Source organism: Aplidium turbinatum, chromosome 1, assembly GCF_918807975.1.
Source record: "Aplidium turbinatum chromosome 1, kaAplTurb1.1, whole genome shotgun sequence".
In the NCBI taxonomy this organism is placed as follows: Eukaryota; Metazoa; Chordata; class Ascidiacea; order Aplousobranchia; family Polyclinidae; genus Aplidium; species Aplidium turbinatum.
In genome coordinates, this window is record NC_137472.1 from 9,452,032 (window position 1) to 9,475,529 (window position 23,498).

General features: G+C 39.7%; 1 protein-coding gene across 1 annotated transcript; it reads right to left on the reverse strand.

Annotated features, from left to right (window-relative positions):
• Positions 1–1,619: 1,619 nt before the first annotated feature.
• Positions 1,620–4,753, reverse strand: LOC145773843 (C-type lectin domain family 17, member A-like). The gene is made up of 3 exons (XM_082584998.1): positions 4,747–4,753; positions 4,209–4,377; positions 1,620–1,857 (listed from the first exon to the last, which is right to left on the reverse strand). Exons 1-3 carry the CDS (start codon positions 4,751–4,753, stop codon positions 1,620–1,622), a joined length of 414 nt encoding a protein of 137 aa, XP_082441124.1.
• Between the last annotated feature and the right edge of the window lie 18,745 nt (positions 4,754–23,498).

The window sequence follows — 23,498 nt, forward strand, 5'->3', positions numbered from 1 at the left end:
TTTCCAGACATGCTGGACCAAAATACCTGGCTAACGCAGTTTTTGAAGTCAAGGGTAAGTTGGTCAAGCAAAAATAGTAGGCTACACGCTTAGCCAAACGCAGCAGCAACAGTTTTCAAGTTAAAACAATAGAAACTCTTTAACGATGCAGAAATCAATAGGCTTAATAGCATCAAATTTTACGTCTTGAAGCAATTTACAGTAAGTTAACATCGCCTACCAGGCCCTATCTTAATACGAGAATGCTTTGTTCTTGATGAGAAACATCCGAAATAGCATCTGACATGATCGAAAAATACTTGGAACTGCCTATTTTATTCAAAAATTTGTTTGTTTTTTATGTTGGTACACTATTATTTCATTGGCAAAAATGGGCCCCTTCAAACGTGAAAAACTGAAAAACTACTTGGTTTTCCTTTACAATGCTATGCTAGGAAGAAAAATTGCCCGACTACCCCCCCGCCCTCTCGAAGCCCCTGCTTGCGAGTGGAGCAATCCATGTGGAACTTGTAACGTCACTATCTTACAGTGAATTTGTTTTAGCATTTACCAAACTTGTAGACTTGCGTGGATCTATACGTAACATGTAGGCCTACTCAGATAACGGGACCACATTTCAAGCGGCAGCTAAAAGTCTACCAGAAATTTTGGAGTCATCTGAAACTCAAACTTCTCTGAGAAAAAAGAGAATTAACTGGGAGGGGCCTAGGAAGCAATGGTTAAACAATTCAAAATTGTCTTTTCCCACGTTATTGGGAATTCAGTTCTTAAACCCAATTTTGTTGAACTTCTTACATTTACGGGTAGTGCCATAAAAATAGTCAACGAAAGACCTTTAGTCCCTATCTGTGATGAGTGATGACCCTAAGGATTCTACTTTTATCACCCCAGCCGCACTCCTTCATCTATTCTTGAGCCCATTTTCATCACTGGGCAACCCGCATGACCAAGATTAGTTACGGAGAGACTATAGGTATAACCTTGCTCTATCCCACAGTTTCTGGGAGAAATTGATCTCTTTCTGCTTACCTTCTCTGCAGGGTAAAAATAAGTAGCTGGCCAGCGCTACTGTAATAGGCTACTTGGTGCTGTCACTGGAAGCCACACTTGTCAGTAGAGTGTTGCCTCACTCCACCACCACCTGCTGGGGTTCAATACTCCACGCTGACACGTGAAATCTCACTTGAGTGGCATAGCAAACAGTGGAGTGATGCCTCAGTTAGAATAACACGAATTTCAATTTTGAAAATCAAACACTAGCTAACGTACTTTAATCGCCAATAAATAAATGTTGGATTTTTTTAGAGAAATTATGGCCTGCTAACAAATGATTGGAATACGTCAAAAATAAGTTGAAAAGACAAGAATTCGTCACAACAAGCAACCAAAATATATTCAAAATACAACGAATTTGATGCTAGAGGCATAAATATGACTACAAATTGAAAACAAGCGAGTTGTACTTCATGCATCTGTAGGTTTGGCCCATTAAGCAAGAGAAGAATTTTCCTCTCCTGTCTGATGGTTTTCTCCTTGTTCTCTCGCTTCATGAAACAATTCAAGAGATGCTTGAACACAACACTCTTTGTTTTTTGTTTACTGAGTAAGGCTAATACTGTTTAATTTCCATCTTTTTCGCACAGGGCCAGAGATCCCAATAAGCATAGAGCATTATGGCTAAGCAGGTTGACATGGTGCATGACCGAACATTCCTCATTCCCATTATTTGGCTCATCAATTTCCCACAAAGCATCAGTTACTTGGTCGCCATTGATCCAACTCCACGTTCCCGTTTTGCCGATATCAGTCATTCCAATCCACATCCAATATGAGGCGTTCAAAGCATTTATGATAATCCTGACAACACAGGAAAAAACGTATGAGTCCCTTGAAACGGATAGGAAATAAAAAAAATAAATCACTTTACAAGACCTTATCGCATGTGATTCAAATATATTTGGTTCATATCATAAAGCTTTGGTAAAAGTTTGTTTTGTTGAACTATAGACAATGTACAATATAGTTGAACCATCTGCAATATACAAAGAAGGAAAATTATAAACCACATAATTTACCCGTAGTCATTCTTGTATCGCTTGTATACGTGTCGAAAGCGTTTAATTTTTAATTATGTTATATCTCTTTGTAATAAAACATGTTAAACCCGCTAAATTTACTTTGTTTTGTCTCTCTATATTTGAATAAGTAAACTATTTTTTTAATATGAACTATTTCCACGGTTTCGAAATCTTATCGTATTAAAACAACAAAACAATGGGCAAAAATACCTCACAGAAGGTCAGTTTCAAGGGGTACCCAACCAGCCGCTCGCAATCTTCTGGTAGATCGCGAACTGATGTGAAGTCGATCACGTGATGTGTAGAAAAATTAAAAATCAAGTTTTTCCTACAGTGGCTTCCAATTAATGATCTCACGTTATAACCGGCGAGCTCAATGTATTAAATGTTGATCTGCAGCGTAAAGGTGTAGCTAGCTTGAACTCAATAAAAAGAGCTGCAATTGATGTAAAACAGGCTGCAGCATGATTACCTATGCTACTTCCACCGCATGCAAGCAGAACTACAAAGTCAAAACAAAGGTGTAACAAAGTGTGACAGTGCACGCTATGAGGAGCAAGTTCAGACAAGCAATGTTATTAGAGTTTGAAAGTTGTTTTATCAACGTTTTATGTATTGACCCTGTAGCCAGCAATAGGCCGTGTGTTACTGTATCTATTTAGTGCAAGTCTTGATGTTGGTCACATTGCTCACAAAATCAAAGCACTCTTCGAGTTTGAAAGTTCCGCTCTCGAAGATGAGATTTCGAATTTGAAAAACGACATTGAGATAAATGCCAGAACAACATTATCTTAACTTGGAGAGCATGAGGGGTTCTAGAAGCAATTGGTGGAGGAGAAGTATCCCAATCTCAGAAGATGTGCCAGGAATCTGACAACTATGTTGGATCAACATATATATGCAAGTCTACTTTTTCAAACATATACTGAATAAAATACAAGAATGACACTTCAAGTGCAGAGCAGCAATGACTGATGAGATAACCAACTTACAGTTTGCCTACGCATTGCAACCAGCTCATACCCTCCTGACTACGAGAACCTCGCCTCTTCGTCCCGGTTCTCGCACCAAGGCAGAAATTGACTTTCCTATTTTCAAACTCAAAGATCTATCCACTATAGCCTACTGTTTTTTTTTCTTTCTTGTATTTTCTTCTACCATGTCACAGGAAGTATCTGCGTGTTGAGTGCCACGGTTTGGCGTTCAAAAGGACGCCGGTTCGACACCGCTCAAAAATATGTGGCCGTGTTTTTGGCAGGACACTTGAATGCATACCATAAAGCGGACACGAAGATTGGATTCCTTGTCTTCCCGTCCACTTAATCTAAATTTTTAACTTTTAGACTTAAGCTTAAATACTGCCAGGCGTAAGTCTCTTGTAGAAGAATGACAAGAGCTCGGTTCTTACGAGCGAGCTACTCGATCACATAAGTCTTGCTGGATGCGATGCCTTCGGCGTTCAGCTGGAAAGTAGTAGGACGACAGAACTTTTCCACGGTTAAGCTGCCGCAATGCTTTGAAAAGAGCGGTTTTCGTAAAGTCTGCTCAACATTCCGGGTCGACGTTCGGTTTCGATAGTCTTCATTTTGGTTCATAGCGCTACTTACTCTGGGTTAGGGCTACTTACTCGAAATCTCGTTATGTTTTGTGTATATTTCAGCACGATAAGTTTTTGAATCATTGCATTTACAGTAGTACTAGGCATAGTCGCACACACATACTTGATCAATCCTAGTATTGAAATATGTAATTGAATTCTGTAAAGCAGTTTAGTTATAAAAATACTTTCACATTTCTATTTTGCATTTCTTGCGTCCATATTCGCATTTTTTACTTGTTTTTTCTTCTTGTTTATTGTTTCATTTTGCTATTTGAATGATGCAACATATGTTTTTTTTAGGCACATATATGTTTGAATAAGAGAATGCAAACTCAACGACCTCTCGCGAATATCCAGGGCTACGGTTTTTCGCACTCTCTCATGAGATGCACACTTTATGTTTTCGTTTACTTTGTGTACGTTTTGTTTTGCATCTAAACAAAAATATATGACTGACTGAGATATTGTAAATTTGCAAACTGATTTGGTAATAATTCTATAAACGTTGTAACCACCTTTTGTAGCCTCACCTTCGATTATCCATACTTTGGACGCCGTAAACTGCCACATCAGCTCCAATTCCTTGGCAAAACTGTCTGCTAGCTTCATACGTTCGCTGGATACTTGATAGTTTGTATTGATATCCGTTGGACAACGCAATCCATCCGTCATCTAAGCTTACAAATCCATTGCGGAAAGCTGCGACAAGAACGGTATCATGTTCAAGCAAAAAGGTTTCTGATTGGTTGGTTTGGTTTTAAATCTTTATCCTCGGACTGACAAAGCCTTGATAGGTTATTCCTGGTAGTTTCGCATACTTGTAGAAGCTTTTGACGCAGGGCCGGTTACCGAGATTGACAGAGTGAACTTTTCGATTATTGAAGTGTTGTTGCCGGGGAATTATTCCATTCATTAGGTGCCGCTGTATTCCTAGCATGCGCTGCTCAAGCGCACACCCCTAGAGTCGAACCAATCTTGAAGCTTCTTCTTTCACGAAGTCACGAGCTAAACAACTGAGCTATCGCGATGGACAATATGAAACGATTAAATGATCTACATGATTTTTACCTTTCATTTTTATATAATACTTTATGTTGATAAACACTGATCCATTGACTTGTCATGTTATTGTTGTAAATCTCGCTTGAATTTCTAATTCTTCTTCTTTCGTATGAGAGGTTGGTTTTTTGGACTACATTTCATTGGGGTCAAATGTCCAGACATTCTTTGAGCAGCCACTTAATGGTAGAATCCTCCAGCGTTGACAAGCCAACTGCTCTTGAAGGAGTAAACGTCGGGCAGTGGTAGAGGATGTGATCTTCTGTCTGTTCCTCTGCACCACAGTTGCATGCCGCAGATGTTGATAGGCCCCATTTGTGCATCAAGGAAGCGAAGCGCCAAACACCCGTGCGGAGGCGATTCAACTGTACCCAGGCAGGTCGTCTGAGCTTATTTCCTGGTGGCATGAGTCCAGCGTCGAGGACAAAGGTGTGGAGTCTGGAGGTGTTGTCTGTCCACTCCTCCTGCCAGGTATTGGTGATCCAGGATGAGGCACTGATGTTGTGCTCCAGCAAGGATTGTGCTTAAGCGACAAAGGGGGCTTCTCGATTTAAGGCGTTTCGTTATTACCGATCTGGTGATGTAGCTGTGGAGCGCGTGGTGTGGCTCCAGTGACCGGCGAGCTAGGGAGCGGCGAGCTAAATTTCTAATCACTTTTAATTATGATTTTATCTATTCCAAACCCTGCATCGTTTCAAATGTTTACCAGCGTTGCACAAAGACTTGGCTTTGTATTTTTTCTAGCTGGAGTACATTTTGGATAAGTTAACGATACATTGATATATTCGCTTTCGTTCTATCTACATTAGGGTGGATCGATTTAGGTGGGTAAAACACTTTTTTCCTCATTTTGCTTAGCTTGGGATTGGAAAACTTACCATTGGGTGTATAGAACACTGTGTAAAAAGTTTATTTCGATTGAACAAATTTTTGATCTGCCACCAGCCACTTGAAAATTTACTATTTCCTTCTACATTAGGGTGAATCAATTTAGGGGGGTGTAAAACTTTTTTCCTCATTTTGCTTAGCTTGGGCAGCCAAAACTTGCCATTGGGCATGTAGAACACTGTGCTAAAAGTATATTCCAATCGAACAAACTTTTGATCTGCAACCAGGCCATTACTTATCGACAAAAAACGTAGTAGATAAAGTAGTAGTGATATTGGACGATAGCTCTTGGGATCATCAGCTGGCTTGTTTGGTAGTGCTACTACAGTTGCATTTCACCAGATTTTAGGTATGGCCTGGAGTGTCAGGCAAGCAGAATAGAAGCTTTTCAACTATGCCAAACATTTGGGACCACAGCGCCTTAAGAATTCTGGAGGGATATTATCGGAGCCTTGTGCTTTTCAACTTTTAACTTGTTTAATGACAGATGAAAGTTCTCTTGTTGCTGAAGGGGGCTAACAAATGGCCATCTGCGCTTGGGGCGTTCCAGAGCCACCTGCATTCCTGCTTCACTGCAAGGGTGTGCTTCTTATTTGCCACTTTAAATTTGCCAATGGTAGTGATAATCCGTGAGCTTGGACTTAAGCGAATTCAGAAAGCTCGATCAAGCCATCGCGAATAGAGAACAATGCGACGATTCTGCATTACGCCCTTAAAGTTTGACGCCAACAAATACTACGATATTGTTGACTGGCAGGCTCTCAATCTCACCGAGCCTCCTGTAACAATAAACATGGGGGACAAAAAACGGCGAGAAATGATTGCAGCTAAGGACACTCCAGAACTTTTATTTCCTCGATTTCCGTGTCACACACAGGTGGTGGAAAGGTGCGTCAAGTTGGTGACGGAAGCTTTAGAGGCGGTGTGCGGGGTTAATTCACGAGATGGATTTATAAGCTCACGCATTGAATCACGACAAGAAATGCCCAAGTTCGAGTCGAAACGTGACTATTTCATCTAAAGCGAGGAAGTTTGATACATATTATCATTTCCATTGCATTGCAATAAATCTCTATGCTAACCTCAAATTCAAATACATTTGCATGTATTTTTGCGTTTTTAGTCGATAAGTAATGGCCTGGTTGCAGATCAAAAATTTATTCAATCGAAATATGCTTTTAGCACAGTCTTCTGTATACCCAATGGCAATTTTTGGCTGCCCAAGCTAAGCAAAATGAGGAAAAAAGTTTTACACCCCCCTAAATTGATCCACCCTAATGTAGAAGGAAATAGTAAATTTTCAAGTGGCTGGTGGCAGATCAAGATGTCGTTAGATCACTTTCTAATTTTGCACAGCTGTTTTTAGTAGTAATTGGCAAGTTTTCCAACCCCAAGCTAATAAAATTTTTATAAAAGGTGTTTTCACTCCACCCTAATCTACATATCGTCTGTCAGTGCACAAGAACCTATTATTTTATTGACTTTGCCTAAAAACGTTGTGCTCAAAATCTCAATAGAAAAATGAATGATGATTTTAAAGTTTTATCCAATCATTATCAAATCAACGCAATTATCACTGGACATTGTAGGCTATTTGTGATCACCTGTAAATGCTGACCTCAGATGTCCTTCAAGGGCTACTATCTTATCTGAAAAATAAATTCACTTGTTTACATTTGGAAAATAAAACATGGAAAAGTATTAATATAGTGCAGGCCCTTAGGGGCATAAATTAGCATCTTTAGGCTAAACGTGTTACACGTTGGTTTTTTGCATTTTTTTGTGGTTGATGAATCTAACTTTAAGTTTAGTGGATGCCGCAACTTTTTGGGCCACGTGATCACCCCCAAATCGGGAATTCCCCCAGAAATCAATTTTGCGCTCTTTTCACGGCATTTCTATGCAATTAGATACGTTATTTTTTTTATTTGGACTGACTGCCACTACAAAATACACGAAATAAAAACCAGCCAAAATTATGTTATTAGTGACGTCATTGTGACGTCATAACATTAATCTTTTTTCTTATTTTTTTCTTATTGTAGTCGCTTGTTTGTTGATGGTGTTACTTTTTTGGTTACAATAAGTTACCAATGCTAAAATAATTCCCTCTTCAAATATGACGTCAGCATTGCATTATGAATGACGTCATAATTTTGTTTTGTGATTTTTTTTCAGATGTTTTTCGTACAGGTTAGTATAGTAGGTAGGCAATAACCAGTATTTTATACAGGTTGGTTAGTGATAGACCTATCATGAATGTATCTACCAAAAAACTACTCATCATCGGCGTATGAGCAGATCTTTCCAGGCTAGATTGGAGGGCAGGAAATCATCAGTCACTCAACAGTCTCGTCGTCCAGGACCCTCAGACCATGCGCACCGTGTGGCGGCCGGTAGGTTAGGCAGTGGTGGATGACATGGTCTGCGGTCTGTTCAGTGGCACCACACTCGCATTCTGGTAAAGGACCCAGGCCCCACTTGTGCATGTCCGAACAAAAACGGCCGACGCCAGCTCGCAGGCGGTTAAGCTTGTCCCACGCAAGCCTTGCGAGGGACATCCCCGGTGGAAGAGGATTGGCGTCGGGTATAAAGTCACGGAGCGTGGAGATGTGGTTTTGCCACTCCGTGTTTCACATGTGGTTCGTCCAGTCTTCCGCACTTACACCAAGTTCTTCTGTAGTTGTTGTGTGGCAGGCACAAAGGGGCGTCTTGATTTCAGCTACTGCTTTGAAGGTGGTGGTTGCTTAAATGTTGTATGGAGGGAATGGTCAGGGTCCAGAGCGCGGCGAGCAAGAGAAATCGTGGCTCTTTTACAACGTAGCTCAGCGGATTGGATGCCTGCTAGGATGGGTAGGTAGTCCGTCGGAGTGAGACGCAGGCATCCAGTCACAGTATGCAGTGCATCGTTGATGGCGGTATCAACGTGGTTGGTGTGAGAACTACGGCACCAGACTGGTGCGCAGTACTCAGAGGTGGAGTGAACAAGGGCTAGGGTAGCTGTACGAAGAGTTTTGGCATCAGCTTCCCAGCCGGAACCAACCAATCGCTTCAAAAGTGCGACGCGTGTAGATAGTTTTTTGTGCCGTGACTCCAAGTGTCGGCGGTGCGTGAGTGACCTGTCCAGAGTTATCCAGAAATAAGTAGGCTCGGCACAGTAGGGCAGGTGCTTTCCATCAATGTTGATGTTTATCTCACGCTGTGCCTCCCGGTTATTAAGGTTAAAGGCCGCCGACACTGTCTTTGCCTTGCTGAGCTGTAGCTTCCATTTCTAGAGGTATGCTGATAGTTTTTGCATGTCTTGGCTGAGGTTCCTCTCCACTGACTGCCAGTTTCCCGCTGAGTGCAGGAGTGCCAGATCGTCTGCGTAAGTATATTTCCTGGAGATGGTGGGGGCAAGTCAGAGGTGTATATGTTGAACAGGAGAGGAGCCAAGACTGAGCCCTGTGGGACGCCGTTTTTAAGTCGGCGTAGTCTGCTTCGACGACCGCTACTGGTTGTGAGGGTAAAACTGCGGTTTTGCACAAGCTCCATCTCCATATGGACCATGTGTCTGTCAGGAAGCAGACGGATTAACTTGCAGGTAAGGCCGCTATGCCATACGGTATCACGGGCAGCCGTGAGATCAACAAACACGGCGCCAGCCTTCTTCTTAGCCAAAAAATTGTCCTCAATGGCTTGGGTCATAAGTGTGACCTGATCTAAGGTTGATCGTCCATGTCGGAATCCAGCTTGCTCACGGGGCAGCTGCGGATCTATTATTGGTTCAACACGGGCGTAGATGAGTCTCTCGAGGATCTTGAAAGGGATGCAGAGCAGTAAGTTTTGGGGGTAGCTCTTCGGATCCCCTGGAGGCTTCGGCTTAGGAACTGCAACCACAAGTGCTCTTCTCCAGATTCTGGGAATTCTCAGGTGGCGAAAACAGCAGGAAAGGAAGTCTTTTAACCAAGACTTTAAGTAGGCAGCATCATGGAGTATCTACGGACATAAGTGGTCAGGGTCCGGGGTTTTACCTGGTTTTATTTGCTGGAGGGGGCGGAAAATTCCTCAGGGGTGAACTCACCCGAGATGTTGTCCCCGTCTGGGGTTTACCCTCTAGAGGTCCTTCATTTCTTGTAAGACGAATCTGTCTGATTCACGGTCTCTCGATTTGTATTTACCATTCTAAACGAGTTGTGAGGCGATGAAATTTGCTGAAACTGGACATTGTTGCCGAGAGGCACGTGATCTAGCAGTTAGGTTGTTTAATGTACTCCATGCTATGCGGCTGGAGTGCGTGAAGTCGATTGATTCAACAGCTTCTGTCCAGCAATCCTTCCTCTTTGAGTCCAGCCTTGCCAACGGGGTTGTGGCTGAGCGGTTGGTACCGTTGCCCTGGCTGGCGTGGAAGAAGTCGAAGTAGAGGTTTCGCACTCCTTATCCCAGCACGGAATGTCGTTCTTTTGTCGGCCGCGGGGATGGAGTATTTTTCCGCTGATGTTATTGCATCACAAAAGTCCTGGTAGGCTTCTTCCACGTGGTTGTTGTGTGGGGATGGGATATACTGTGTGGTTTCGTTGCTGATGAGGCTGTAGTACTCCCAGTTAGCCATTCTGAAGTTCTATCGCTTAACAGGCTTGCTCGGGACAGGCATTGTGAGCGTTGGAGCCGTGATGAGCGAGGGTCAATGTTGGGACTGGGGAAACCTGTCTAGCACACGTCTGTCCGGTTAGCAATTATCGGGCCATCACTTGCAAAATTGGAAAAAAACGCAAAATTGGAAAATGTACTGCAAGTATCTGAAAAGCATTTGCCCTAGGTTTTTTGCATTAAATCATCACCTTTATGCTCGTTGGACATCAGTTTACATTCGTGATATTAAAGCATTTGAGCAAATTGATTCCACTTTGAAGACACATTTTGCTGAAGGGAAGTTTGTGATTACAAAATCCGGTAAGAGGTTTTCTGCAATGGCACTTGACCACAAATAAATTAATTAAAATATTGTTGTTTTACTGTAGATTAGACTCAATTGTTGATGATTTTATAAAAGTTTCTGTCAAAAGCAAGCTGCAAGTATGCAATGTCGAAGTTAGAATATACAACTTCTGTTTACCTGATTGATCTGTGAGTTGTTTATTTAGAGAGGATATTTCATCTGAAACAATAATAACACAGAATCATTACACGACACAATAATATTAACAATAAAATAAATGTCTACATAAGCAGTCACTTACAAATATTGCATTTGTGCGTGCAATAGATGAATCACCTAATGGTCACTTTAACCTTTGTCCGACGGCATTATGCAACGTTATCAGGCGCCTTGAGTAAAAATGTACCTTCATAATTATGTTGCATGGAAATCAGCTTCGACACGCTATCTGTATGGCATTGATTGGTCTGAAAGTTTTAATTCACCACTCAGACATATCCTACTATGATTGTTGTCAGTTGCTGTGTCTGCCCAGACCAGAAGCGGAAGCAATGTAAAACTTGGAAACACTGTATGGTTTGCGGAGATGTTCTGTATTCTTTTGTTATAAAAAATTATTTTGCTTTAAAATATAAAATTATGCATTCTTTTCATGCAATAATTTCATACAAAATATGCGAAAGTGCAAATATTGTGTCTTTGCCGCCTGTTAAGGGAGTAAAAGCAACTTGGGCGCTCATCCCGGGAACGTGTAGCGATTTTTTTAAATTTTGCACTAAGCAATCGTTTTGTTCAGCACCAAAAATCTGTCTAAAATGTAAATCTTGGGAAAAAAATGCACTTTTAGTTCTTTGAAACATCTGTTTTGAAATAATCAAGTCATGGATAAGTCACCAATAAAAAAATTGTCACTAAACGCAACCTAACTTAAAAACATAGAGATGTAAAATAAACTTCATGTCAATACAGCTTCCAAGGAAAAAGTTGTCACAATTAAAAAACTCAAAAGTTACAATTGTGCCTATGCTGCCGGACGAAGGTTAACATTGCCAGAGTGCTCAACTATAAGCGGCAATCTAAAATTAATGCGCATACAGCAATGGTGCCATTTTTACGTTTTACATCATTTCAACGTTTTTGTACGCAAAAGAAGTCGCTTATGTCACTTATGTGGTATACTAAATTGATTATCTATTCGATCTGTCTGCTTCCCCAAAGAAATTATTGTTGACCAAGAACCGGTCGAGTTTGTTGAAAATATAAGTATTTAAGTGTGCATATTACGTCTTTATTATCAGATGACAAAAACGTACTGCGACAAGTTAAATCTCTTTATTGTACTGTAAACAAATTAAAAATTAAATATAGCAAATGTTCATGAAGAGTAAAAAATGTGTTGTTTCGCTGTTACTGTACATCTCTTTATGCTTGTCATCTTTGGCACAATTATTGCCGTTCAATAGAATTAAAATTGCCTATAATGACTCATTTCGAATTCTACACAATATGCCTCGCTTTACTAGTGCACGTGAATGTCAAGTTAATGCAAATGTTATAACTTTTGATGCTCTATTGCGGAAAACAGTTTATGCCTTTGTGCAACGTTGTTGCAAATCTCTCAATTCTCTGCATTAATGCATTAATGTCCTCAGACGCTTTCTATAAATCGACATTTTTTAAGCACTACAATGATATGTTGCACATGTCATGCAAGTGACTCCTTACGTCTTGTCTTTTTGTGTTTTGGTTTTAATATGGACAACCTTGTCTGATACAAATAAACAAATTATTGTGGTTTACTACTACTAAAAAATAAAAACCACTTCTAATGTAAAAATAATAAAATATAATTAAGAATATTAACTATATTAACTTTCGTGCAACCAAAACATTTCACCATACACAGCTTACCAAAAGGGGTACAATTGAACCCCACCCCCTTTTGTCCCAATTTCGCAAGCTAGTGCTCAAAAATTACTTTTTTATTACTTTTCTTGTAAGACAGAGTCACACAAAAGGAAAAGATGATGAGAATTTGCTGTTAACTGTTTAAAAATTGTCCAGTTCAATCTTTATCAATGTTATTGCATGTCACACAAACAACTGTTTTTGGTGTGGCATCTGCAATGCACACGAACCTAGCGCACCATTCACGGTGCTTTCTGCTCTTCTTGTCGGCCTCTCTAGGACACATATAACACCTCTTGGAAGCAGGAAACACAACAGGTAATTGCTTGGTGACTTCAGCATCAATGAAGCCATACTTGCATGCCAACTCCAGTAGATTAGCTTGAATACCTTGCAAATTAGTTTCAGTCCATCTGGTTATTTTTGCTCCAATTTGAAGTTAACGTGAGCTGGTTTTTGTCCAGTGATATTTTGACTTAAATCTTCGATTTCAGTGCAAGCATTGACACACCAAATAGAACAGAATCCGAATTATATTCTATATGAACAAGGACCTTCTGGTGATCCTCCTTTTAAGGTGAAACAGGCTGTCAATGGTTTAGAGAGTAATGAATATATTCAATTAGGAATAATTAATAAAAACGTCATTATTGAACTACTGCTATTTTGCATTCATCAAATGCTGGAATTTGCACAACAATCTAACCTCTTAGTGTAATTTATTAAGTTAAGAATCGATTTCGCTATAGTAATAGCATCTTCAGCTTATTCAAATAGAAATTTATTAAACTATTAATAAAAACGTTGTTATCGTCAAAATTGTAAAAGATGCTCCCACATTTATCCAACTTGCTTCAGATACTATATGTTGCGAGTATATCAGAAACATATAAAAGTTATAATAAGCAATTTCAGTTTACCTGATTTATTTCTAAGTTGTTTATGCAGAAAAGATATTTCACCTGCAACAATAAAAGCACAAAACTGATAGGAATCACATTTATATTAACAATAACAATATGAATCTGTACATTGAAAACCACATACAAATTTTGTTTTCTTGCGTGCAATAGTGTATCCAACCGCAGTAGTTACTTTATAAATGCCACTGCCATAGTACTTGAAATGCAAATGGTAATTCACAGTTAACACCAAGACCGCAAAGATGCCCTTTTCACACCTTTTTACATTACAAGAGAGAAGAAGAAGAAGAAGAAGAAGAAGAAGACAAAAAAGAAATCCGTTTACACACGATTAGTGAGAAAAGTTGTTTTTTTGCGCTTGTTTTTTTTATAATAACATAACAATTTTTTTTATATAATTTTCTTCTTTGAGACATCTGTTCTGAAATAATCGAGACATGGATAAATCATCAACATAAAATATTGTCACTAAATTTTTCATTATTTTTTTTACTTTTTTTTAAAAAGAGTAGATAGTACCATACTAACTTTGGAAATTTAACTTTATTAAATTTGAATTAAAAAAATTTTAATTTTCCAATTTAGCATGGCATTTTTTTATAGATAAGTTAACCTCTATCAATCGACTAGAATGCAAATTTAATAATTAGATCTTAAAGAACATTATTTACGCATCGTAATAAGCTATACGTAGTGAAGAAAATAAACAAACTAATAAAAGAAATTAAGCAACAAAGGAGGTTGACTGTTAACACGGTCACTACTTGGACAATTTCCCAGGATTGATTATCCGTGCACTCCTTATACTTACTATGAGCAGCACTTGAAGTGATTCATTGGTACCACTTGTTGATCATGCGACCACACTTCTGACTTACAGAACTTAGTCAAAACTGTAGCAAACTGATTTCTAATAAGTTATTTAGCAGCTATAATTTTGCAGTTTTTTGTCACAATAAGTGTAAATAGTTGTAACTTGATAAAATGTACAAAACAATTAGAAGTACAGTAGCATAGAAAAATAAATAAAACAAAAACGTCCAAAAAAATAAACAATTAAAATAAAACGACAACTAAAAAACTGTTTTTAACCAATCCTACATACAATACAATTAACAAAAAGGCCAAAGGCAAACAATGTGGTAACTTTAGGGGAAAATAATAATTGCAAAGCTTTTAAAATTGCTGTATGTAAAGCTGTTTCAAAATAATTAAACTTTTACGATTAGGGACAAACGACCTATAACGTTGTCAATTATTGCATTAATTGCCATTGCACGTTAGTCATCGTGCAATAATATCCAAAAAATTAATCTGAATTGATCGTACATTTTTGTTTTTGTAAAAACAATCATTGCGTTAAAACTATTGATGACGTCAGGATACCACTAACAAAGACCGCAATTATTTTATCGATTAGTTTCAGACATCATCTAAGCTGCTTATGCTGTTAGACTTCCACGTACTATGTGAACATATTATACATTTTGCAAAAAGCGACCTTTCGTTTGGTCCTATTCTGAAGCTTTTTGTATTTTTTAAATACAACTTACAAAAACGTCATCATTACTTTACAGAACGTAACACACGTTGTAAACGTCAAAATGGTAAACGAAGTCCACATCATTCTCTTGCTAGCCACAACCCTGTTTCTTATACTGTATACTGCATTACAAATTGACATTCAATTTGTAATCAAGCTTAACTGAAGATGATCTAGCTTCTAGCTGATCGAAATCGATTTTTAGCTATACAGTATATGATTGAACTGACTCGTGTGAAAATAAATTCCTTTGCATTACAAGACATGTAACCGAGTCGTTCATATTAAGCATTGCTGTGGGTTTGACACCTGTCAAAAGATACTTCATTTTCTTGATACTACATCACATCATCATAACATCATCTGACCATCACATCCTAATCACAGCACCGCACATCACAATCTTTCAAATTGAAAATAAACAACTTCTATTTACCTGATTGATTTGTCAATTGTTCAGAAAGAGACGATATTTTGTCTGAAACAATAATAATACGAAATTGACGTTTCGTAACTTATTTCTGAATGATTTGTTAATAATCGTAAATATTGTTAAAATCTTTATGAGAGATATCATATTTAAAACTAAACTAACAAGCTGAAAAAGATTTTGAGAATTCTACTCGCAGATGTTAGTCTGACGGTGCGGATTGACAGATGGAAAATCTCAAGTTGATGTAAAAAGTTCGCTTTTTCTTCTTTTTCCTCAAATGTGAGTTATTTTACACAGTGCTAAAAAAAAGTTTTTGAAAATTCATCTCGATGATGTCAAATTCTTCTACCGAGTCTTCTAAAGTTCGTTGACACACCACAGATTGACACATTCTTCCACAACGGAGTTATACACTGACAGGTTTCATGTGCACCTACTGCACCGGGTGGTTAGCCGAGGGCAAACACGAAGGTGGTCCGCTATTTGGGGCTCGGTGCCGCAGATACATGCAATTGGGCCCGTGTCGTAGCCCCACTCCACCATTGCAGACTTAGTGCGTCCAACACCAGTTCAGAGTCGATTTAATGTTTTCCACTTTTCCCAAAGAGCGTTTTCTCCTGGGAGGAGGGACTTTGATGGTGGGACCTTTATTTCAGTGCATGATGGGTCATTTTCGAATTGTTGTTTCCATTGCTTAAGTCTTGTTTCTTCTTTTGTTGAGGTTAGTGGCTGAACGTGTGTTAGGAAGCTTTGGGGATAGTATAATATCTTCTTTAGAAGTTTTAGTAGAAATTGCAGCTACTACTGTGTAGTGTGCTGACAGGGAGCGCGACGTGAACGCTTCTACTATGATCCCCTACTAAGATCTACTATGATCTACTATGATGATGTCAAATAAAAAGCTTTCATAAACGTGAGGCCAAAATAGAAAATAAAGTCATGCCAAAAAACACAAATTAACAAAATAGCAAATTTGTTATCACAATCATATTAAAACTTATTAAACCATTCAATCACGTTCGTCTTTAAAACCAGCTCTGTCGTTGTACTAAAGAAAGTCATTGATGATATACTTATATTGTTATTTCCTGCAAACCAATAATTCTGACCATTGCTGTCAGGCTTTGATGCCTTGAATAGCATAATTAGACATCAGCATTAGCTAAGAAAAGTCGTTCTTCTACTATATGAAAGCCCTATAGTAATAACTTATAACATGAATAACAGATTCGACACAAACGGAAGTAAAAACATTGCCCACTCAACTATTACATAATAAATTTATTTATTTTCAGTGTTAGGTGTGAGGTGACGTATAATTGTCTGTAAACTATAAAAATCGTGTGTTGTTAAAATTCGAAAACCGCAAGGTTTGTTAATGTTTTTTTGCCTGTTTGCTCATTATGTATTTGGCTTGGTATCTTTCCTTTTAAAGGTGTGGCTGTTTTTGTGCTTTGGTGCACTTGATTCAGGGGCTGAGGTTGTTTGATGTTCCAGTGATTAAAGCAACACAAAAGCGAATATTCTGAACTAATTTGACAATTTACAGTTTTGCGCTACGGCTACCACATTTAAATCACCAGAATTTTGCGGTTTACTCTGACTCTGCCACGGCACACACTTTGGGAAACTTTACTCAGTGTAGTTAGGGTAACATCGGGGAAATATTAAAATTTCATTGAACAACTGCTGTACTCTATACACTGTCAACACTTGAAGTATGGAAATCCTTCTGTGGTAGCCTAAACGATGCGTTAATTGAAATTTTAAAGTTCAATATCAAATCAAAACTTGCAACTCATACTTCTAAAAACATATTTCAAAATAGCTATAAAGTGTGAGTGTTAAACAATGGGCATCAAACTGCATAAAAAGCAACCAAAACAAAGTGAAATTCGTCAGAATCCAATCCAATACTCTTCTTTCGATCTTGCCTTTTAGACTTTTGGAGCTCAGCCAAGAAAATGTATTGATCATGTTATCGTTGTTTCGCTTTAAGAAAAACAAAACTGTAATTCCACCACGCCGCCTTACTTCATTTGCACAAGGGACATACGCTGACACGAGGTTAGCTGGTAATCCAATTAAAGGGTTTGAACTTAAAAAAGTTTAATTTAAAGTGAAAAAACAAACGTTTCGGCAAAAGGAAACTTAAGGTTTTCCATTTCTGCAACAAACTTGGATTTGATCAAAGTTGACGAGTTTGTGTGACAAAGCCGTACTTCATAAAACGATTTTGCCCTCGTACACGTGTTAATATTTCAACTTTTTTATTTTTTTGCAAATTGAAATTACATGTTCATAGTTGTCGTTAAAATTAAGCATTTACTTTTTAAATCGAGCATTAATTTAAAATTATAATGTATTCATTCAGATAAATGATTTATTTAAGCCCATGTCAAACAAAAGTAGAAGACACCACACTCGAGTTGCAGCCATGTTCTGCATCATCAGTGGTGCATATCCATGTTGTTTTGAGCGGGAATCGAAGTTTTTTGTTCGATTTTAATGTTCAATTCCCGCTCAAGACAATCATCCCAAACAAGTGTGAAACTTGAGTATAGTGTTTTCTATTTTCGTTCGATCTGGGCCTTAATAACTTTATAAATCTCTACAAAAATGGTTCACAAAATTTTGTGATTCCTAATTTGTAGCAGATAATTTCAAATCTAACAAATATTTGTAATAAACTTGAAGCAATTACATACCTCCTACAGTTTCTTCAACAATTTGCTGCACCTCCTCTTTCTTGCCCTTATCGAGTAGTTTTTGTTCACATTGTTGACCATTTGACCCGGCCGTGAACATGGTGCGAACACAGTTGCTGCTTGGTTGGGATTCTATTTCAGGATCAAACGTTCTGCAAACCATCGAACATTCTTTCCGGATACCACCAATGGACAGATGAATGGTAGGAACCAAAATTAAAACAACGCATTTCATGAACATGTTGATGTTAAGTCGTTGAAACAAGTTTTCAAGCTTCGATTTCAATTGTAGCGCAGTTCTACCAGTGCATATTAGGTAGATGGCTTATTTGACCCATCGCGACAAAAGAATTATTGGTGTTCCACGGTAGAAACTGAACATGCGTCATTCACGTCACATCCTTTACAAACTTGTGACGTCAACGATTTCATGATGGCAATATCAGTTCAATAAAAAATTGGTTAATTAAAATACATCTGCAACGGAAAACCATAATGAGGAAAAGTTCCTAGGCAAACCTAATTATCCAGTTGATCTTTCTGGCGATATGCGTTTTTACGTTCCGCAACCTCGTTACTAGAAGTTTAGTTTGAACCAAAATTGACAGTAGTGCTACTGAACAAAAAAAATGTACATTTAAAATTGAACTACCGTTGTGCATGGTGTATTTTTAATACACTAAACAGTTGGCCCGCTGACACATATAATGTCGAATTTGGTCCAGTAACCACAAACTGTGAGGACCGATGATCTAATAATTATATACAGTGTGTAATAAGACAATTAATACTACTGTTACTGCAAAAGTGCTCAATGCCAAGCAAAAAAGCCAAGCAGAACAAATTTCACCAAATATAGTTATTAATTTCTAAAACCTCTACAGCCTGTTTCACCCTACAATGGGGATTATCAGAAGGTCCTAAAAGTATGCAAAAACAATAAATCGGTAATACCTTCTTCTTGTTCTTTTGTATGAGAGGTTGGTTTTTAAACTAGGCTACGTTTCATTGGGGTCAAATGTCCGGGCAGCAAGTTTCGAAAAGGTACCATTAAAAAATCCCCTTCGAAGTTTGTTTGAATCAAACTCACGTCAATGCAATGACTACCACCGCCTTAACCCTACGCGCCAAGTCAGGCAGTGGCAAATCGATGAATTAATTTAGTTGTTATTTATGTTTTTCCTTTGTTGCTCAATAGGGATTTTTTAATGGTACCTTTCAGAAAGTTGCGTCCGGGCATTCTTCGAACAGCCACTTGATTGATAGGCTTATAGCGTTGACAGACCAACTGCCCTTGGTAGAGTAAACGTCGGGCAGTGGTAGAGGATGTGGTCTGCTGTCTGTTTCTCTGCACCACAGTTGCATGCCGCAGATGTTGATAGGCCCCATTTGTGCATCAAGGAAGCGAAGTTCCCAACACCCGTGCGGAGGCGATTCAGCCGTACCCAGGCAGGTTGGCTAAGCTCCTTTACTAGTGGCATGAGTCCAGCGTCGGAGATAAAGGTGTGGATTCTGGAGGTGTTGTGTGTCTACTCCTCTTGCCAGGTATTGATGATCCAGGATAAGGCACTAGTGTTGTTCTCCAGCAAGGATTGTGCTTGAGCAACAAATTTAAGGGGTTTCTCGATGTGAGGCGTTTCGTTATTGCCAGTCTAGTGATATAGCTGTGGAACGCGTGGTGTAGCTCCAGTGAACGGCGAGCCAGGGAGAGTGTGGCAGCTCTGCGGCGAAGCTCCTGCCTGAAAGAACTGGTAAAAACTCAGTGGGTGTCGGGTTCAGGCATCTCGATACAATACGCAAGGCGTCGTTGATGGGTTTGTCGAGCAGGTGAGTATGAGCACTGCGACACCATACAGGAGCGCAGTACTCCCCGGTGGAGTGGACGAGATCCAGGGTTGTGGTGCGCAGGGCTGTTCCTGTCGCACCCCCAGCTCGTAGCCTACCTGCTAGTCGACGAATAAGAGCAGCTTGTAATGTTACATTCTTGGGGAGTGATTCCCAGTGGTGTCGGTACGTGAGAGTCCTGTCCAATCTAACACCGAGGCAGACTGGTGTGAGGTTAAAGGGCAGGAAGTTTCCTTCGATATTGATGTTCAGCTGACGCTTTACTTCCTTGTTGTTTATATGGAAAGCGGTCGACACCGTTTTACATTTACTGAGCTTGAATCTCCACTTGTGGAGGTAGTCTGACATCTTAGCCATATCTTGAGTTAAGGTCCTTTTCAGTGGAGACCATTCCGAAGCGTTATGCACCATTGCCAGGCCGTCGGCATAGGCATACAGCTTAGGTGTTGTTGATGGAAGGTCATGAATGTAAGCATTAAAAAGGAGTGGAGCCAGGACGCATTCCTGGAGAACACCGTTCTTGAGGCGTCTTGGCCTGCTTCTTCGTCCGCGTCCGGTGGTAAGGGTGAAACTGCGTTGGTAGACAAGCTCCATCATCATTCTGACCATGTGCCGGTCGGAAAGAAGGTGAAGAAGTTTGTAGCGAGATCGTGTTGCCACACTGTGTCATATGCTGTAGTGAGAGAACATGGCACCAGCCTTTTTCTTTTCCTCAAAACTATCCTCTATATTTTTGGCTCATGGGAGTGAGCTGTTCTACTGTACAGTTGATCGGCCACGGCGAAAACCTGCTTGCTCTGGTGATAAGAGGGGGTTGATGATTGGATCGACCCTGGTGTGGATGAGCCGTTCAAGGATTTATAGGGGATGTATAGGATGTATGTATAGGATGTATAGGAGTGAGATAGGAAGGAAGATCCTAGCGTCATCCAGATGCTTGTTGGGGTTTGGTATGGCTATCACGTCAGCTCGTCATCTCCAGGTTTTGGCTATTTTTAGGTGGTGCAGACAGGAGAAGAGGAAAGCATGCAGCCAAGATTTCAATGTTTTGCCCGCGTGGAGGATGAACTCTGGGCATATATGGTCTGGGCCCGGTGCTTTTCCTGGCTTAAAAAGGTTTAGAGAATGCTGGAATTCTTCGAAGGTAAAGTGTCGGGATAAATTTTTGCTCAGGTGGTGTTGGAATCTTCCACAGTTCGGACACTTCTTTAGACACTTGGCGAGCAGTGCTTTTATCCCCTAAGGAATACACCTCATTATTCACAAGTTGTAATGCAATGGAGTTGGCTGTGAAGGGGCGTTCTCAAAGCGGTTGTCTGGATCTGCCAGTTAGCCTGTTGATCGTGGACTATGCTATACGGCTTGAGTGGGTGAAGTCGATGTTTTAGAACGTCTCTACCCATCGCTCTCGTCTGTTGTTATCAAGCCTTGTAATCAGTTTGCTGGCCGCTAAATGTGATGCGTTGCAAGTGAAGGCTTGTGTGGTGCGAAAGAGTGAAAGAGGAAGAGTGTTTCACATTCTTTAACGCTGCACGATATGTAGAGTTTTTTGAAGCCACGAGGAATGCACTTTTTTGCAGCGTAGATGGTAAGGTCGCAGAAGTCCTTGTAGGCTTTGTCTGCGTTAGTAACGTCTGAGAGAGGAAGCTCCTTAGCGAACTGGTTAGTAGTTGTAGCGTAGCGCTTACAGTTAGCCTTGCGAAAGTTCAATCGCTTTACTGGCTTGCTCGTTATTGGTGTAATATGACGATTGGAGGTTATAAGAGAAGGTCGGTGTTGTGACACTAGGAACTTTCTTTGTACTTGTCTGTCGGGAGTTGGTAGTTTTTATTGGTTCTCGCAAAAGCTAAATCTGGATTGGTACCAGTGTTCCATCGCCCTGATAGGAAAATTGGCGAGCCGTTTGGATCTTGAAGGAGGATCAAGTTGTTGTTAGCAGCCCATGTTGCTAAGCATTCTCCATCTGCACTTGTGTTATTGTACCCCCAGTCAGTATGCTGGCAGTTGAAATCTCCAGCCTAGATGCAAGGGCGGGGAACACAAGTAGAGATGTAACATACATTTGCGAGAGAGGAGGTTTATAGATGTTAACGATGTTGTGCACCTCTACATTAATGCAATACTACTCTATCTCGGAATTACCGGGATAGGAATGTGACGAAGACAGGTTTTTCCTACAAAAGATACGAGGCCATGCTTCCTGCTAAGAGTGTATCCGGCTACCGAAAAGTTGTTGGTTAGTAGGTTTCCCACTATTGTGCAGTGAGTTTTCTGGAGGAGGACAGTGGTTGAACTGTGATCGTGGACCAGCCGCTCGACAATGTCAAGCTTGCTGGTTTTGAACCCTTCGACGCTCAGCCGGAGGATTCGGAAATACCCTGGGAAGGGCTGTTTTCGTTGAGAAGCGTAGTGAATGTAGTCTTCTTCTTTGGCTTGTTGATGAGCTTAGTTTTGCCGTTTCATTTGTAGTTGAATTCGGCTACTCACAGGATGGACCATCTGAACATGCTCATCATCCCATCTCGGTAATATCTGAAACCAGCAATACCCATCATACCGGTAATACCGGTAATACCTATCATCCAGGTAATCCCTGAAAAAATATTAGACAATATAACTTCTTTTGAGAAGGCTTGAAGATGATGTTTTGAGAAGAACGCTGGAGTTGCAAATGGAGGATCGTAGAAAACAAGGAAGACCATAGAAAACGTGAAAATTGCAAGTTAAGGAGGAAAGAAGCAAGGTGGGCTTGAAAAGAGAAGACGCGTTAGACAGATCAATGTGGATGTAGAGTGGAAAGGCGATAAAGCATGCATTGATAAACTTGCTCTCTCAAAGACTTAAGTTGAACATAGCGCTAACCTACTGCTCGGTATGAAATTTTTATACTTAAGAATCTGAATTTTTGTGCGATACTTTTTGAAACTTAAAACGTTCCACAATTTCAGAAACACTGTAACATACAAATAAGGCACAACCAATTTTTAAATGTCGTAACTTATCAATTATGTTCACGAACCTGAAAATGCTTTACGACCCCTCGGAAGTCCGCAGAGTGCTGGTTGAGAACCGCTGTTTTAGCCTACTTAAGATTTTTTTTTTTAAGAAAAATTAAGCTACGTAGACAATAACCTACTTTATTAGTTCCCAATCTGGAAGCCATTTACAATACTCTGGTGTGCCGCAAACAATTTCTCATATCCATTTTCCATCTATCTTCATTTTTTTTAGAATAAAAAGCAATAAAAATCTTTCCATTGATCATTGTTTGGGATTACCCAGCATCTTGAATCTTTGGTAGAAATAATTGAAAATTACTTTCCAACGTTCTGAACAGAACATTTGCATGGTTTTGGGTTAGGGTTAGGGTTAGATCTATTTTCATCACCGGACTCTTATTTTATCTTTAACCTCAACGAGGAAAAAGAACTAATGGACATACGTAATGACTGAAGAATGAAGCTGTTACACGGAAAGGTGTCGTTCGATGAGTTCTAGATAAGAATTTAAAATAGGTATGCCCTAGGTACGTGCGGGAAATAGCCCACAGAGTACACGCATAATGCTGTTTCGTCCGCAAATCACTTATCAGAGA